Source organism: Haliotis rubra, unplaced genomic scaffold, assembly GCF_003918875.1.
Source record: "Haliotis rubra isolate DU_JTF1 unplaced genomic scaffold, ASM391887v1 Scf511, whole genome shotgun sequence".
Taxonomy (NCBI): Eukaryota; Metazoa; Mollusca; class Gastropoda; order Lepetellida; family Haliotidae; genus Haliotis; species Haliotis rubra.
The window spans coordinates 40,001-58,727 of record NW_025767204.1 but is presented as its reverse complement, the minus strand read 5'-3'; the positions used below and the strand labels follow the sequence as shown (position 1 = coordinate 58,727).

The 18,727-nt window shown below is 43.3% G+C and overlaps 2 protein-coding genes and 1 long non-coding RNA gene across 7 annotated transcripts in view; 1 reads left to right on the top strand and 2 right to left on the bottom strand.

The window, feature by feature from the left end:
* The window catches only part of LOC124292281 (probable serine carboxypeptidase CPVL), a 100,381-nt gene extending 92,264 nt beyond the window's left edge, over positions 1 to 8,117 (top strand). For all 5 annotated transcript variants that reach the window (XM_046729346.1, XM_046729342.1, XM_046729347.1 and 2 more), the window contains 2 exons: positions 2,832 to 3,014; positions 7,776 to 8,117. In XM_046729346.1, coding sequence (XP_046585302.1) covers positions 2,832 to 3,014; positions 7,776 to 7,865 — 273 coding nt within the window. In that variant the 3' untranslated portion in view covers positions 7,866 to 8,117. The remainder of the gene's footprint in view (positions 1 to 2,831; positions 3,015 to 7,775) is intronic.
* A 3,545-nt stretch (positions 8,118 to 11,662) lies between these two features.
* LOC124292284 lies at positions 11,663 to 14,087 on the bottom strand. The gene is made up of 3 exons (XR_006902404.1): positions 14,010 to 14,087; positions 12,631 to 12,754; positions 11,663 to 11,890 (listed from the first exon to the last, which is right to left on the bottom strand). It is a non-coding gene; the product is annotated as an uncharacterized LOC124292284 (long non-coding RNA).
* Positions 14,088 to 14,953: 866 nt separating this feature from the next.
* The window catches only part of LOC124292280 (polypeptide N-acetylgalactosaminyltransferase 5-like), a 28,691-nt gene continuing 24,917 nt past the window's right edge, over positions 14,954 to 18,727 (bottom strand). The window contains 1 exon segment of the mRNA XM_046729341.1: positions 14,954 to 15,103. Within this exon segment, the coding sequence (XP_046585297.1) occupies positions 14,954 to 15,103 (150 nt within the window).

The window sequence follows — 18,727 nt, the reverse complement described above, 5'->3', positions numbered from 1 at the left end:
TACTTTATCAAAACAGTTTATTAATCCGTCTAGACATAACTTTGTCTTACTGAAAGGTTTGTCTAACAGCTTGAGTCCTTGATACCTTAGGCTAGGATTTTATCTTGAACATCTATGAAATTGTGCAGCCGTAATTTACACCTTTTTCAATAGTAGGTTTGTGAGATGAGTTTTGCTACTTTTGACTGGAGTCTTCCTCTAAGCTATTACTGATACATGATGAAGCTAATATTCTATATTAATATTTTCCTAATATCTGAATCCTAATATATCGCTTGTACTGGTTATAATTAATAATGAATTTTGTATGAATAATTATTCCATGATAACCTCGTAAGGATGGGAAAGCCACATTAACTCTGTACGTCCAGTGTCTGCAAGAGTTGTATGTTCCCCAGGGAGTTGAGATGGATAATACGATGTGCCGTTTGAGATTGACATCTAATGATTGAGACAAAAACAACTTGTGAAGCGCCTTAGAGTTATCTAGAAGTAGTTCAAATAGGGTGCTATAGAAATGTGGCATATAATATACTAAGCAGCAAAAGAAACGTTAGTTTGGAATTTTCATTGAATGTTTTGATTGTATATTTTTGACAACATCAACTTTACCTGAGCAAAGACATTCCTTCCCAAACTCAGAATTGAACTCAGGAAATGGTCTCCATGATGCAACCTGACCTCGGAGATGGTATGGTGTTCTCCATGTTTTTCATGCAACTCATGCTGCACGTGCTGTTCACAAGGACCAGCCCTGTAAAATGCACCCCCAACCTGGTTGAAACATTCACATTACAACATCAGCAGGATGCCACGACTCATGACAGCTCAGAGGAACCAGGCGCTAGGAAGACTTGAAGCTGGCCACACTCCACAAGCTGTTGCCAATCACTGCCAGGTCAAAGTTGGGACCATCTACAGGCTGCAGCAACGTTTCTGGGCCACCAACACCACAAATGATCACCCCCCTACTGGCAGACCAAGGGTTACCTCAAGATGACAAGACCATGTTGTGCGACAGCATGTACAGAATCCCCTTCATGCAGGCAGCCGAAACAGCACGCCAGACAGTGGGAACACACGGAAGACCAATCAGTACCGATACAGTACACCGAAGTCTTAACAGCGGGAACCTCCATTGCCGTAGACCTTACCATGGGCCTATCCTCACCCCTCGTCATCGGGGTGAACGTCTACAGTTTGCCCTGCAACACCAAAACTGGTGATACAGGCAATGGAGAACTGTTCTGTTCACAGATCAGAGTCAGTACTGCGTATCAACTGCAGATGGCAGAACAAGAGTATGGCGATGACGTGTTTTCAGCGTTACTCAGACCAAAGAGACTCATGGGGAGGTGCAATCATCATGGTATGGGGTGGATAGGCCTGAACCAGAGAGTGGGTCCTGTGGTGTTCCAGAACCTTGGTCCAGGGGGGAGGAGGCGGCATCACAGTGGTGCGCTACATTGACCAAGCTCTCAGACCGCACACCATACCACATTTTGCACGTCACCGGAACAACATTTTGCAGCATGATAACGCCTGGGCCCATACTGCTAGAGCTACACGGGACTTCCTACAGCAGAACGGTGTCAACATTATGCAGTGGCCAGCCCTTTAAACCTAATTGAACATCTTTTTGATGAAATTCAGAGGAGACTGAATAATGTCATACCAAGGCCGAACACAGCCGATATATTGTGCCAGGCTTTTCTGAGAGTGTGATTTCAGGTGCCAGTTGGCTTCATCAATCGATTGGGGCACTCGATTGCTGCAGTTATTGCCGCCGTAGTCGTCACAGTAGATACTAAGTTATTCATTGATATGTCAAGATATTGTACACACAAAAAAGTTTTTGATGCACTTATTATGTCAATTTCTGTAATGATTTGATTACAGCGCCTATCTAGTTTTGAATTCATACTGATGGGTTTTTTTTGCTGCTGAGTATATAATAATCATGTCTGAATTGAAATGTTGTGTCATGCTGAGAGTTCATCTTTCTGATGTAAGTCTGATGCTATTACACACTGGAGGCAGGAAACATTCTACAGACATGGACATTTGCTCAGGGATCAGTAATTGTATGGGAATGTGTTTCAGTGAATTGTAAACCAACTTGATGACAGTGCAGGGTAACCTCAACTCATCTGGGTATCAGCACGATATCATGGAGACAGCAGTTACCTCCCATTTCACTAGTGTACATTGGCCACCAGACATGTCTTCGTAGATGATTATGTTTGCCCTCACAGATCATGTGCTGTTCTGGAATTCGTTTGTCAGAATCCATTCTTTGCGTAGCAACAAGTTCAGACTTTATAATCAAATACACCTGTGGATAAGTGTAGGCTGTCACCTTTGATATAAAGAATGGTCAGAATGGGCTAGAATAACTCATCTCAACATCTCAAGTTAACAAGAACAGCATCTGATTTGCAGAATGGTGAGGTATATTCATGTGCAGGATGGTTACACCAAGTATTGATGATAACTGCGTCTCTGGTTGTACTAACTTTGGTTTAAAATGCTCTTGATATAGACTGGTGAGAACCAGTTCAGTATGGTTTTGGTGATGATAGTAACTTATGCTTTGTTTTTTGTAAATACAACATCTTGCAGCGTAATGGCAGCAATATAGAGTAAATGTCATTGATTCTGCATGATGGATGACTGGTAAACTCAAATAGTTACTATCTCAAATGCATTTGGCAATAGACATCAGGTTAATTGATTAGCTCATGGAAATTTTGGTGGTCCTTGATACTTTTCCAGGTGTATGTGTGCTAAATCCTGCCATGTAGTTATCAGTGACACCAATCTGTGACCAGGTGCTCATCTACAACGGACAACTGGACATCATAATTGCTGTTCCACTGACAGAGGCTTGGCTCCAGACTGTCCCATGGAAAGGTCTTGAAGAATACAAGAAGGCACCAAAACTCATCTGGAAGGTTAACCCCAATGATACAGAAGTGGCAGGATATGTGCGACAAGTGGGGAACTTTTATCAGGTACTACACTTCACAATATGTTCACAATTATCACTTGGTATTATTAGGTAGAGTCATATATGATTCAGTCTCTCATGTAATCTGTCTGCGGTTCATCCTCCAATCCAGTCTGTCTGTGGTTCATCCTCCCATCCAATGTGTCTGTTCATCTTCCCGTCCAGTCTGTCTGTGGTTCATCCTCCCATCCCATCTGTCTGTGGTTCATCCTCCCATCCAATGTGTCTGTTCATCCTCCCAACCAGTCTGTCTGTGGTTCATCCTCCCATCCAGTCTGTTTGTGGTTCATCCTCCCATCCAGTCTGTCTGTGGTTCATCCTCCCATCCAGTCTGTGTGTGGTTCATCCTCCCATCCAGTCTGTTTGTGGTTCATCCTTCCTTCAAGTCTGTCTGTGGTTCATCCTCCCGTCCAGTCTGTCTGTGGTTCATCCTCCCGTCCAGTCTGTCTGTGGTTCATCCTCCCATCCAGTCTGTCTGTGGTTCATCCTCCCATCCAGTCTGTCTGTGGTTCATCCTCCCGTCCCGTCTGTCTGTGGTTCATCCTCCCTACCTGTCTGTGTGTGGTTCATCCTCCCTACCAATCTATCTGTGGTTCATCCTCCCATCCAGTCTGTGTGTGGTTCACCCCTATCCACTCTTTCTGTGGTTCATCCTCACATCCAATGTGTCTGTTCATCCTCTCATCCAGTCTGTCTGTGGTTCATCCTCCCATCCAGTCTGTCTGTGGTTGATCCTCCCGTCCAGTCTGTCTGTGGTTCATCCTCCCATCCAGTCTGTCTGTGGTTCATCCTTCTGTCCCGTCTGTGTGTGGTTCATCCTCCCATCCAGTCTGTCTGTGGTTCATCCTCCCATCCAGTCTGTCTGTGGTTCATCCTCCCGTCCCGTCTGTGTGTGGTTCATCCTCCCATCCAGTCTGTGTGTGGTTCATCCTCCCATCCAGTCTGTCTGTGGTTCATCCTCCCGTCCAGTCTGTCTGTGGTTCATCCTCCCGTCCAGTCTGTGTGTGGTTCATCCTCCCATCCAGTCTGTCTGTGGTTCATCCTCCCGTCCAGTCTGTGTGTGGTTCATCCTCCCATCCAGTCTGTCTGTGTATCATCCTCCCATCCAGTCTGTCTGTGTATCATCCTCCCATCCAGTCTGTGTGTGGTTCATCCTCCCATCCAGTCTGTCTGTGGTTCATCCTCCAATCCAGTCTGTCTGTGGTTCATCCTCCCATCCAGTCTGTCTGTGGTTCATCCTCCCTACCAGTCTGTCTGTGGTTCATCCTCCCGTCCAGTCTGTCTGTGGTTCATCCTCCCATCCAGTCTGTCTGTGGTTCATCCTCCCATCCAGTCTGTCTGTGGTTCATCCTCCCTACCAGTCTGTGTGTGGTTCATCCTCCCATCCAGTCTGTCTGTGTATCATCCTCCCATCCAGTCTGTCTGTGGTTCATCCTCCCTACCTGTCTGTGTGTGGTTCATCCTCCCTACCAGTCTGTCTGTGGTTCATCCTCCCGTCCAGTCTGTCTGTGGTTCATCCTCCCATCCCGTCTGTCTGTGGTTCATCCTCCCTACCAGTCTGTGTGTAGTTCATCCTCCCTACCAGTCTGTTTATGGTTCATCCTCCCATCCAGTCTGTCTGTGGTTCATCCTCCCATCCAGTCTGTGTGTGGTTCATCCTCCCGTCCAGTCTGTCTGTGGTTCATCCTCCCATCCAATGTGTCTGTTCATCCTCCCAACCAGTCTGTCTGTGGTTCATCCTCCCATCCAGTCTGTCTGTGGTTCATCCTCCCATCCAGTCTGTCTGTGGTTCATCCTCCCATCCAGTCTGTCTGTGGTTCATCCTCCCGTCCCGTCTGTCTGTGGTTCATCCTCCCTACCTGTCTGTGTGTGGTTCATCCTCCCTACCAATCTATCTGTGTTCATCCTCCCATCCAGTCTGTGTGTGGTTCACCCCTATCCACTCTTTCTGTGGTTCATCCTCCCATCCAGTCTGTCTGTGGTTCATCCTCCCATCCAGTCTGTCTTTGGTTTATCCTCCCGTCCAGTCTGTCTGTGGTTCATCCTCCCGTCCCGTCTGTCTGTGGTTCATCCTCCCGTCCCGTCTGTCTGTGGTTCATCCTCCCATCCAGTCTGTCTGTGGTTCATCCTCCCGTCCCGTCTGTCTGTGGTTCATCCTCCCTACCAGTTTGTGTGTGGTTCATCCTCCCATCCAGTCTGTGTGTGGTTCATCCTCCCATCCAGTCTGTCTGTGGTTCATCCTCCCATCCAGTCTGTTTGTGGTTCATCCTCCCTACCTGTCTGTGTGTGGTTCATCCTCCCTACCAGTCTGTGTGTGGTTCATCCTCCCTACCAGTCTGTGTGTGGTTCATCCTCCCTACCAGTCTGTCTGTGGTTCATCCTCCCATCCAGTCTGTCTGTGGTTCATCCTCCCTACCAGTCTGTCTGTGGTTCATCCTCCCGTCCCGTCTGTTTGTGGTTCATCCTCCCATCCAGTCTGTCTGTGGTTCATCCTCCCATCCCGTCTGTCTGTGGTTCATCCTCCCTACCAGTCTGTCTGTGGTTCATCCTCCCTACCAGTCTGTTTGTGGTTCATCCTCCCGTCCAGTCTGTCTGTGGTTCATCCTCCCATCCAGTCTGTGTGTGGTTCATCCTCCCATCCAGTCTGTCTGTGGTTCATCCTCCCATCCCGTCTGTCTGTGGTTCATCCTCCCATCCAGTCTGTCTGTGGTTCATCCTCCAATCCAGTCTGTCTGTGGTTCATCCTCCCATCCAGTCTGTCTGTGGTTCATCCTCCCATCCCGTCTGTCTGTGGTTCATCCTCCCTACCAGTCTGTCTGTGGTTCATCCTCCCATCCAGTCTGTGTGTGGTTCATGCACCCTACCAGTCTGTCTGTGGTTCATCCTCCCGTCCAGTCTGTCTGTGGTTCATCCTCCCATCCAGTCTGTGTGTGGTTCATCCTCCCTACCAGTCTGTTTGTGGTTCATCCTCCCGTCCAGTCTGTGTGTGGTTCATCCTCCCATCCAGTCTGTCTGTGGTTCATCCTCCCATCCCGTCTGTCTGTGGTTCATCCTCCCATCCAGTCTGTGTGTGGTTCATCCTCCCATCCAGTCTGTCTGTGGTTCATCCTCCGTACCAGTCTGTCTGTGGTTCATCCTCCCTACCAGTCTGTTTGTGGTTCACCCTCCCTACCAGTCTGTCTGTGGTTCATCCTCCCTACCAGTCTGTCTGTGGTTCATCCTCCCGTCCAGTCTGTCTGTGGTTCATCCTCCCATCCCGTCTGTCTGTGGTTCATCCTCCCATCCAGTCTGTTTGTGGTTCATCCTCCCGTCCAGTCTGTCTGTGGTTCATGCTCCCATCCAGTCTGTTTGTGGTTCATCCTCCCATCCAGTCTGTCTGTGGTTCATCCTCCCATCCAGTCTGTCTGTGGTTCATCCTCCCATTCAGTCTGCAATCTGTGTGTGGTTCATCGTCCCATCCAGTTTGTCTGTGGTTCATCCTCCCATTCAGTCTGCAGTCTGTGTGTGGTTCATCGTCCCATCCAGTCTGTCTGTGGTTCATCCTCCTTTCCTCCCTCCCTGATAGTGAGGCAGACACCGATGTGCTACTGGTGATAGTGAGTCAGACACTGATCTACTACTGTGATAGTGAGTCAGACACTGGTGTGCTACTGGTGATAGTGAGTCAGACACTGATGTGCTACTGGTGATAGTGAGTAAAGACACTGATGTACTACTGGTGATAGTGAGTCAGACACTGGTGTGCTACTTGTGATAGTGAGTCAGACACTGATGTGCTACTGGTGATAGTGAGTCAGACACTGGTGTGCTACTGTGATAGTGAGTCAGACACTGATGTGCTACTCTGATGGTGAGTCAGACACTGATGTGCTACTCTGATAGTGAGTCAGACACTGATGTGCTACTGGTGATAGTGAGTCAGACACTGGTGTGCTACTGGTGATAGTGAGTCAGACATTGATGTGCTACTGGTGATAGTGAGTCAGACACTGATGTGCTACTGGTGATAGTGAGTCAGACACTGATGTGCTACTGGTGATAGTGAGTCAGACACTGATGTGCTACTCTGATAGTGAGTCAGACACTGATGTGCTACTCTGATAGTGAGTCAGACACTGATGTGCTACTGGTGATAGTGAGTCAGACACTGGTGTGCTACTGTGATAGTGAGTCAGACACTGATGTGCTACTATAATAGTGAGTCAGACACTGATGTGCTACTGGTGATAGTGAGTCAGACACTGATGTGCTACTGGTGATAGTGAGTCAGACACCGATGTGCTACTGTGATAGTGAGTCAGACACTGATGTGCTACTGGTGATAGTGAGTCAGACACTGATGTGCTACTGGTGATAGTGAGTCAGACACCGATGTGCTACTATAATAGTGAGTCAGACACTGATGTGCTACTGTGATAGTGAGTCAGACACTGATGTGCTACTCTGATAGTGAGTCAGACACTGATGTGCTACTATAATAGTGAGTCAGACACTGATGTGCTACTGGTGATAGTGAGTCAGACACCGATGTGCTACTGTGATAGTGAGTCAGACACTGATGTGCTACTCTGATAGTGAGTCAGACACTGATGTGCTACTGGTGATAGTGAGTCAGACACCGATGTGCTACTATAATAGTGAGTCAGACACTGATGTGCTACTGGTGATAGTGAGTCAGACACTGATGTGCTACTGGTGATAGTGAGTCAGACACCGATGTGCTTTTGGTGATAGTGAGTCAGACACCGATGTGCTACTGTTGCAGGTGATAGTGAGGGGAGCTGGCCATATACTGCCCTATGACCAGCCTGTTCGTGGCTTCGACATGATCCAGAGGTTTATTGAAGGACGCTAGATGAACACAGCAAAACTCCTAAGGTCTTCTCGCTGCTGATGCAACTCCACATTTGTATTTTTATGGTTTAATTATGCATATTATCAGTGTTGATGAAATATCTTTAAGGTCTTTTTGAAGTTATATATCATAATTTGTGTCCATACTTTCAGGGCATATATATTTTGGGAAATATATGTACATATGATATTATTGTTTGTATATTTTGATGACATGAGTAATTTTGGAAATAAAGTTTATTTGTCAATTTTATCATTGTTTAGTGTTTCACAGAGCACACAGATGAAACACGCAAATGATGATGACTGTAGGCAGTCCTTATGGCCTCTCTGTGAAACTACCAACCAGACAACTTCTTCAAACCAGTGTTTGAGGTTCATGTTGAGTACATTATCTAGTCTTGCAATATTTTGCAGCACTTGGAGAAAGTGGGTATGAGGAAGATATAATCTTTGTACATATTTTTTTAGATGATAAATATTGCATACAAACAGACCTACGAGATGAGTAAAGGTAGGTCTCGTCATGACATTATTTTTTTTAACAAAATATAGTTTAATTTTAAGACATTTTCAGCAAATACGCCATCATTTAGTTTACTGATTCCACTGACTTATAGAAGAATGGAGGAAAATAGTATAAATATTTTAATAAAATTTACAGAACCTCATAGATTTGTAAATGCCAATAACAAACCAGTATCCTGTGGTATTGCTGTACACAGTAATGTTTTGTATTGTTTCACTCTGTGCTCTCTTGGAAAAACACTCCAACATGTATTCACAAGGACATGTGCTGTTGATAACTTCTACACTCCACTATGATGTGCCAAGAATGTTGTTATTCCCCGCCACGCGTTTAGCACAAAGCGGGGGATATAGTCTTAAGAACCGTTAACTCCATTCTTTTCATATTTCGTATAAGAAAGGTCCAAGTCATTTTTGGTGACTTTGACCTTCATTTCAAGGTCAAAGGGGACTTTAACCTTTTACATGCATGTTAAGCTATCTCAAGAACCGTTCACTGGATTTTCTTCATATTCAATACAAATCCCTTTATCATGGGAAGACGTTCACATAATTTTCTAGGTCATGCCGACAGTTTGAAGATTTCAGCATGTTGAATTGCATGTTATAGTATGACCAGAAATTATTGAGAATTTTTAGGAATTTGTTTAATTGGATTTCTAGTATAAACAACCTTGACCAGCTATCAAGTGTTTGGTTTCATTCAAGAGAGACAACTCCGTTAATCCTTTTTCATTAATTTGTGAAAAGTTATCCCCATTTGTTTACTTGCTAGCAGACATCAGTGATCCTCAGTATGGATGATTTAGAGAAGAGGAAGTTGATTTTAGAGTATTATAACAAGGACATCAGATCAGCTAAAGTGATTTCAAGTAGAACAGGCATCCCTTTGTCCACTGTTTATCGTGTTTTGAAAAATATTGCAAATGGATATGGCATTGAGCACCAGGGAGGTGCAGGTAGGCCGAGAAAATTGACTGTCGGTGACAGGAGGCGGCTTGGTATTCTTGTTTCTAAGAACAAACGAAGGAGTTTAGAGAACTGAAGGCTGGATATGGTTGATAGAGGGACTGTGGCTGTCTGTAAGGGGACAGTTAGAACTGAGCTGCATGCAAGGGGTTGGCAGAAAAGTCGAGGAATTCCATCACCGATCATGAAACCTGAACAAAAGGAGTGAAGGTTGAACTGGTGCTTACAGCATAGAAATTTTAACTGGGACAATGTGATTTTCTCAGAGGAAAGTTCTGTGTGGCTGTTTCCTAATACACTGAAATTCTGGACCAAACAAACCGAAAAACCTTTGTATCAGCGTCCAAAGTACAGTCCGAAATTTAACGTGTGGGGTGGCATATCTGTGTTAGGGGCAACGCCCCTCTGTGTATTTGAAGGGACTATGAACAGTGAGCGGTACACAGATATTCTCGATGGACATTTACTTCCATCTACTCACTTGTTCTATGGAAATTTTTGGATTTTCCAGCAGGACAACGACCCAAAACATCGTTCAAAGCATTCACAGGCCTGCTTACGGACCCAAAATATAACATTATTAGATTGGCCAAGCTATAGCCCTGACCTAAATCCAATAGAAAATCTTTGGGGACTTATGAAGGAAAGTGTCAATAAGAAAAATCTGACAAATATTGCTGAAAAGAAAGACTGACTGACTGACTGAGTTTGGTTTTACGCCGCTTTTAGCAATATTCCAGCAATATCACGGCGGGGGACACCAGAAATGGGCTTCACTTATTTTACCCATGTGGGGATTCGAACCCGGGTCTTCGGCGTGACGAGCCAACGCTTTAACCACTAGACTACCCCACCGCCCCGCTAGATGAAAGAAGAGGTGGTCCGATATTGGGACAGCATGGAACACGACTTTCTAACTTCTTTGATCAGTAGTATTCCCCGCCGCATTGAAGCCTGCATTGCTGCCCATGGTGACTTGACAAAATACTTCACCTGTCTTTGAATCTGGAGTTATGTTCTGCTAATATTCACATTTAATACGTGAGTAAAGAGTTAAAATTATAGAAAATTTACAATCTGTAAATTCTCAATAATTTCTGGTTGTACTGTAAGATATCGCAAAAAGTATGCACTGGATTTTCTTGATATTTGACACCAAAATTCATCTAGGGAGGGCCCAGGGCCCAGTCAGTTTTGGTGACCTTCACATAATTTTCAGGGTCATGACGACACTTTGAAGATTTCAACATGTTAACCTGAATTGGCAGCAAGATATTTCAAGAACGGTTCATTGGATTTTCTTCATAGACTTTCAAGACTTCCGTTGAATGTTTTTCAATAAGCAAGTCAGTCTTGAAAATATGTGTGTGTTTGAACACCTAAAGAGCAAGATATCAAGAGAGGTTGACTGGTCATGTTTTTGTTGACATTTAACTTAAACTTTCATTACTTTATAATTTTGATTTGATAATTTGTGGCGGGGGATTATGTCACCTTAGTGACACTGCTTGTTGACAATAGCTGTAAACAACAAACACAATACAAAGATGATGACTACTTCAATTCACTATACCACTATTGGGTTCGTGAGAAGGTGGCGCTATGTGAGCTCCGTTAAGGATTGTTCAAGTAAGAAATCATGTAAATAATGAATTCTTGACAAGGCAGCATAGATGTAGATATTATACAGATACACTTGATAACAGAGGATGGGCTCAATATCTACCCATTGGTGATACCCAGAGGTGATGGTGCATCTGTTTACACCGTATATAGATTACGCAAAGAACTTAATTAAGCACCCCCTGTATTTCTGCCATGATTGGTGTTCAACACGTCCGTGATCCCTTTGTTGCACACGACGACCAATCATGTCCCATATATGCTCCAAGGGGTTAAGATCGGGGCTCTGTCAATCGGGAGCTGTGTCAGGGGGTGCCTAATACCATTCCTTGTTTATATATCAGGGGAGACCCAGGATTTGGGAGAAGAGGTGCACATAAATCATGAAGTCCAAAGGTTAGGGGGAAGTGCTCCTCGGGGATTTTTTTCATGGGACAAGACCCCCTTCTGGATCCGCCCCTGTAAATAATTAATTACACCAAGCTCATAGCTTAGCAGCAGTGGCTAGAAATCTACTGCAATGGGACGTTAAAATCATGTTTCTCCCTATCACCAACGATAATGACGTAATGTGAAATAACTTTATTCCCTCTGAAGATCAGAGTCGCATTTTTTTGTTTTAAATATATCCATATACATGTATTTAATGTACATAATTTGAATTGGATAACTAGATCAAACATATTTTTGAAGTGTAACAAAATGAAAATTGAACAATAATGTATTTGCACACTTTCATATTTCACACAATTCTTTCGCTCTAATTCAAAAGCTCTTGGTTTTTCATTACTCCATTATCCAAGTCCACTTTTGATTTGGTTGTCCCGTGCAGTTGGATAACGTTAATCCCTGATGCATTATTAAAGACAAGCAGGTATTTGTTGCCACGTGGAGGAGCGACCGGTCCTACAACAGCAAGGAAGGAGGAGTGAGTGAGTGAATTATGTTTAACAACAAGTCATCAGTACGCCAGCTATATCCAGGGCCGTTGTAATAGCATTATAGGCTCATGGGCAAAACATTACAGTATAGTAGTTATCACAACCTTCCTAGATTATTAGCGTTAGTGACCCGTGAAGATCCGGGTTAGAAGTGGTCCTCATCAACCCATGCTTGTCCTAAGAGGCCACTACTTTGAACCAGGTGGTCAGGCTTGCTGACATGGTTGGCACGTGTCATCGTATCCCAATTGCGTAGATCGATGTTCATGCTGTTGATCACTGGATTGTCTGGTCCAGACTCGATTATTTACAGACCTCCGCCATATAGCTGGACTATTGCTGAGTGCGGTGTTAAACAACAAATCAACCGACCAATCACAAGTCTACAGGAAACGCTCTATGAAAAACGCAAGGTGGTTAAACTTCATTCTTGCAGTATAGGGTGGACCAGAGAGGCTCTCATGTTCAAATCATCGTTGAGTGGATCGGAGTGTCCCACAACACACAAATATTAACATAGGGCCTCAATGTTCGTGCCATCCATTTTGCATAAACCGACACCTGTATGTTTCAAGTTACAAAAGATATTCTGATTGAAACTTAAATGTTGAATGAATGTAATTCAAAAATAGCAAAATGAGTCAGCAATACAACACTCCAAAATATCCCGAATTGTAGATACATGAAGGCATGTCCACGTTTTACCTCTCTGTATCGGAATATCTGGCTGGTGCTGTTGCTGCAGGGAGGTAAAAGAAACTTTCCTTTTTGAAAAGTCAACACAGTTTAGACCCTGCCTGATCTGCCCCGACTTCATGAAGTACCAAATCTGGAAATAGAAGTAAACTTTAATCATATTTTCTGTCAGTGAGATCACCGATTAGCCTTATTTGTGGAGAAGATTGATAAACTAGATACGCGATGTGATTATAGCTCCGACGACTGTAATCCATTACATCACGTGGCAATATCCAGTGATGTAATCCTCCAAAGTTCTTTAAGACTAAAGCATCGTACATATCATCAATATACTCTGCAAATAAAGAAAAGCAAAAGTGGTTTTCAGATGCATAATTTATGTATAATATAAATATTTAATACATCGTTGAGATTTGGCACAAGCCACTGTCCGAGATTCACCATGGCACACAAGGTGTACAATTTGGTGTTTGAGTGCTGGCCACTGGCGCTTACAATCGACTCTAGCGTAAATGGATTTGCCATTATGAAAGCGGAGCTGCACGCTAGATTGCAGTTGTCACACGAAAGACACCGGATCGATTCTCAACAATTTGCTAAGCCCTTTGTTGACTCCCCTAACCATGTAAGTGCGTCAGGGTATACACAGATATATCTGTAACAATCCTTGAAGAACTTACCCGATGTGCTCTATACCAGCATTTCGTCAGGTCCTTGAAGAACTTACCCGATTTGCTCTATTCCAGCATTTCGTCAGGTCCTTGAAGAACTTACCCGATCAGCTCTATACCAGCATTTCGTCAGGTCCTTGAAGAACTTACCCGATCAGCTCTATACCAGCATTTCGTCAGGTCCTTGAAGAACTTACCCGATCAGCTCTATACCAGCATTTCGTCAGGTCCTTGAAGAACTTACCCGATGTGCTCTCTACAAGCATTTCGTCAGGTCGTTGAGGAACTTACCCGATGTGCTCTATACCAGCATTTCGTCAGGTCCTTGAAGAACTTACCCGATGTGCTCTATACCAGCATTTCGTCAGGTCCTTGAAGAACTTACCCGATCTGCTCTATACCAGCATTTCGTCAGGTCCTTGAAGAACGTACCCGATCAGCTCTATACCAGCATTTCGTCAGGTCCTTGAAGAACTTACCCGATGTGCTCTCTACAAGCATTTCTTCAGGTCGTTGAGGAACTTACCCGATGTGCTCTATACCAGCATTTCGTCAGGTCCTTGACGAACTTACCCGATCTGCTCTATACCAGCATTTCGTCAGGTCCTTGAAGAACGTACCCGATCAGCTCTATACCAGCATTTCGTCAGGTCCTTGAAGAACTTACCCGATCTGCTCTATACCAGCATTTCGCCAGGTCCTTGAAGAACTTACCCGATTTGCTCTATACCAGCATTTCGCCAAGAACCAGCCTTCTAAACAACGGTTCTTTAGGACCAGATCTATTTTTAACTGAAACACAATAACAATTTTTTATGAGATAAGATATATATTACAGTCAAATTGTGCAGGGAGGTGGAATTAAGACCTATGCGGGGTGTGGTCCTCAACAGTGCAGCATAGGGTGCGCGGTTTATACCAGAATGGTGAGCAGCGTTTTTGAAAACAAATTTGAAGCCAGTCCCTAATTTAATTAGATTAGAGTTAAGAAATCAAAGTTGAAGCCAGTCCCTAATCCCATCAGATTAGAGTTAAGTAAACAAATTTGAAGCCAATTAAGCAAACAGACAAGAAGTCATGAAAAAGGCTCGAAAGAAGCGACTGAATTACACAATCTGACTAAACAGCTTAGTTATTTTGTGTAACAACATTCAGTATATTGCAGTGATTTCATGAAATGACTGATTTCACAATCTGACTGTAACATATAGTTAACAAATAGTTAAAACTGCTATAAACTAAAGAAAATGCCATTGGACTCCTAGGCAATATCTATAAGACCCAGGATTCAGGCACTGGACGCCGTAAAACTTAAAACATCAGTGGTAAACAAAATTGAATTGAGTATATTTAAATCCTCATTTTGACGTCTTGTTTGTTTAGTTTGTTCTTTCAACTGTATGGTGGCGGTCTGTAAATAACCGAGTATGGACCAGTATGATCAGCAGCAAGCGCATCGATGTACGCAGCATGGATACAATGACATTTGTCACCCATGTCAGCGAGCCTGACCACCCGATCCCGTTTGTCGTCTCTTACGACAAGCATTGGTTGGTGAAGACCTCAGTTACGTATCCAGCTGCCGCAAAAGTAGAGGATTCGCAGTCACTCTCTGAGGGTAACCTCATCTGTTCAGACTTTACATGCTACACTTTCTGTCAAATAATATGTCTTACCATTCCTTTTTTAGAGGCATACTTTGGATTCAAACCACGTGGATAGATATTCTTCATATACCAGTCAAAACTCTTACAATTAAGTTTCTTCTTGAGTTGCAACCTCTCTCGTATATCTCCTACATCAATTTGCTGCAATAAAAGGAGTGAGTGAGTCGGATGGGTTTCACGCTGATATGAATAGTTTCACGTATTACGCAGGGTGTAGGAAATCTGGCCATGACAGTTGCATGGCACTCTTTTTTCCACGAGACTGTGTGTCACACACTGTATTCATGAGGGGAATCTTGCCATGCCAGTAGCGTGGCACTTTATGTTCCACGAGACTGTGTGTCATACACTGTATTCATGATAGTGGAGCGGCTAAGATAAATTTTTCATAAGAATTGTGCATTTGATGATAAAAGCACCAAAATTGGTCATCATATAAAAGAACATTTCCGAAATACTTTCAGGTATGGAGGCACCTCAAATTTTGTATTTTGTGCGCATGCGCAGTATATAAACTTTGACATACTATTTTCAGCGTTTCCCCTTCGATCTTTAGTATTGCGTTTCATAACACACCTATAATTTTCATAAATAGTGATTTACAGGTTCATGAAAAGACAAGAAATACATAATTTTAGAATAATACAAAACATTTTGAAACAATTAACACTCCCTCTTCCAAAAATGGCGGCTAGCAGACAGTTTTCTGGACTATTGAACTCTTTGAGAAAATGTGTGCATGATTTATCTGATTACAATTGACTGAAAATGAGCATAATAAATGACAAAAGAATAAAAAACACAATAAACAAAAGTCTTGGATATGTTTAACAATCAATATCTATGTGATTATTCCCCAACTTCATGGCTCAAGGGCAAACAAGGGACATACTTCACATTGTCTTTCGCAAGGGAGCATTCATATTTTCCGGTACAAATCATACTTAATTGGTTTTTTTGTTTAATGGTAAATATCAATTGATTAAGTGCAAACACTTATCCTGACTCATGCTAATTGCTGATCTCATCTCATTTGCGCATAGTAGTGGAAAATCAACCGCTTGTCTTCCCCTTCAATAGAAAAAAACACATCTCACCCCAACACATTCCAAGCTGCGTATGTGCAGTGGATGCACGTTACCAAGCCTGTGACTCTTCATTCTCCCATATTAGTGCCAACAGGGTCAGACTCACATCAAAAAGGGCCAACATCAATCTACGATGATAAAAAATAACTGCTAACTTGGATTGCGGTCGGGTTACCCATAGCTTCCCCATCGAAGGATCGTCCTCCACCTTACCACCAACTGGATCAACTTCAAGAACCAATTTAGCTACCCGAATGCAGGGTCTTCCCGGCTTGATCAGCTTGATACTATTATCAGACGAGTCTTCCTGGGCCTCGCCATGTCCAGATCCACCAACAAGGCGACGATATCACACTTCAAAGATCCACAGTCCGACAAAGAACATATACTTTTGTCCATGGTCACCCAGCAGAAGTACCAAGAGTCTGTCTCCGTCCAGATATGCTCAGCATCGGCGGGACTCACCTTACTACGTAGACAAGGCAGTATTGGCCAAAGTGGGACCTTCTGGAAGACACATTCATCTTAAAAATCTTAAGGAATCTATATGCCATCCCAGTGAACACAACGCCACCGCTCCACTCTATCTTCCGCAGATACATTACGTAGAAACCCTACATTCCAAACTCACAGATGCGATAGAGTCACTTCTATCCAAAGAAGCAATAGAAGTTATACCTTAAGAGGCACTCGACCCAGGGTTCTGCTCCCCAATTTTCTTGGTTCCCAAGAACAATTGATGAGAAAAGTCCAGATTAAGAAGTTCAATAATGATTACTTATTGAAGACAGAGAAGTTCAGAATTCTCCACCTTCTACAGCTGAAGCAGATGATAAGACAGAACAACTTTCTGCAAAGCACAGATATAAGGGATGCCTATCTGCATATGCCAATCCAACCAGGGTCCAGGAAGTATCTACGATTCCTGTTCAACCATAAAAAATACCAATGGAGGGTTCTACAGTTTGGCAATTTCATAGCCCGTGCTTATTCACATGCGTAACCAAGCCTATCGTGAGCTTCCTGCACAACAGGGTAATTTGATGCACCTTCTGTCTAGACACCGGCATTAAAGCACTTCAACAAGCAGTTATACTCAAACGTCAGTTGAATTACACCCTACGATTGCTGCCCAACGTCACCCCAATGACTCATGAAGAGTGACAGACTGCAACCATGACCCATCCAGAGGTTTCTAGCCTGACTGCTGGTTCGACAGGACTTCAGACCACAACTTCCACATCACCTACTACAGTATCACCAAAGGTGGGCGATGAAATCAAAGGTCTGCACAAGAACCTTCTGGGCGAGCCAAGCTTCAACCTGCATCTGTATGTAGATGCGTCTCTACAGGGTTGGGGAGCACGCCAAGACACAGATGTAACCCCAGGCCTGTGGTCTCCAGAAGAGAAGCTACTTCACATCAATCACTGAGGTTAGGCAGTTATCCGAGCCATTAGCCACTGGGCCCCTCGACTGTCTAATCAGTCATTTATCACCAGGACAGCTAACTCATCCAGCTAGCAGGCAATCCGGTTCTAAAACTTCAAGATTGGTCAAACCTTCTCACTTATCCTCACATGAGGTAGAAGCATCAGAACCCGAGTGTCTTCGATCTGCACGCATGGAGCATATCAAGAAGAACTTGACCAGGCGCGGCTATTCCAGCACAGCAGAAGTCTCCCGGTCTCTATGCAGATCTACCAGAAGCCTGTATGATGATATGTGGAAGAGTCTTGACCAATTTGACAGACGTAAGGGGATTCCAGCAGTTATATAACCTCAGAACCTCAAAGAATCTCAAGACTGATGCTGCTTTGGGTGAATGCTGTAGACATGGTCTGTTTATTGATGATCATAAACGATGTATTACATTTTGGTTAAAATCGTTAGCAATGCCAACTGTTAGATATCCAAAACAATGTTATTTATTATGTAAATCATTAGATGAATGTAATCGTATAACTCGGGCATCAAAGGTTAAACACTTACTATTTAGTTATGGCTTTGGTTTAGTGTGGATCACGCATGAAGTGGGTGATAAAAACATGTTTCTTAATACTTTTGTACAAAGACTTAAAGACCGCAAACAAAATTGGTACTCTAAATTTTGTGATTCAAGTAAATTATGTAATTATAAAGAATACAAATCTCTTTTGTCAATTTAATATTATTTGTGTGCTATCCCAGAAAGAGAATACAGAAGACTTTTATGTTTATTACGAATGTGTGAGCTCCCTTTAATGGTTAATATTGGCAGACGGTGTGGCATTCCCCGCAGTAATAGAATATGTACATTTTGTGCGTTAGGTTGTGTAGAAGATGAATATCACTTCCTTCTAAAATGTCCATTGTATGACTATCTCAGATCAAAATATATACCAAGATATTATTGTAATTCACGATGTTTAAGTTTAAAAGTCTTTTAACATGTACATGTAATGAGATAAATATTTTGTTAAATGTTGCAAAGTTTATTAAGGAAGCTCTATTTCTCAGAAATTCCCATCTGTCATTGTAATGATTATTTTTGTATTATGTTGTACATGGGCCGTTGGCCTTTATACCGAATAAAAGAATTGAATTGAATCAGCTCTGTCATCACCATGGTGAAGGCTCCAAACTCACTCAGATGTCAGAGTTCCACTCTATAGACGTCAGTGTCACCAGATTTGAT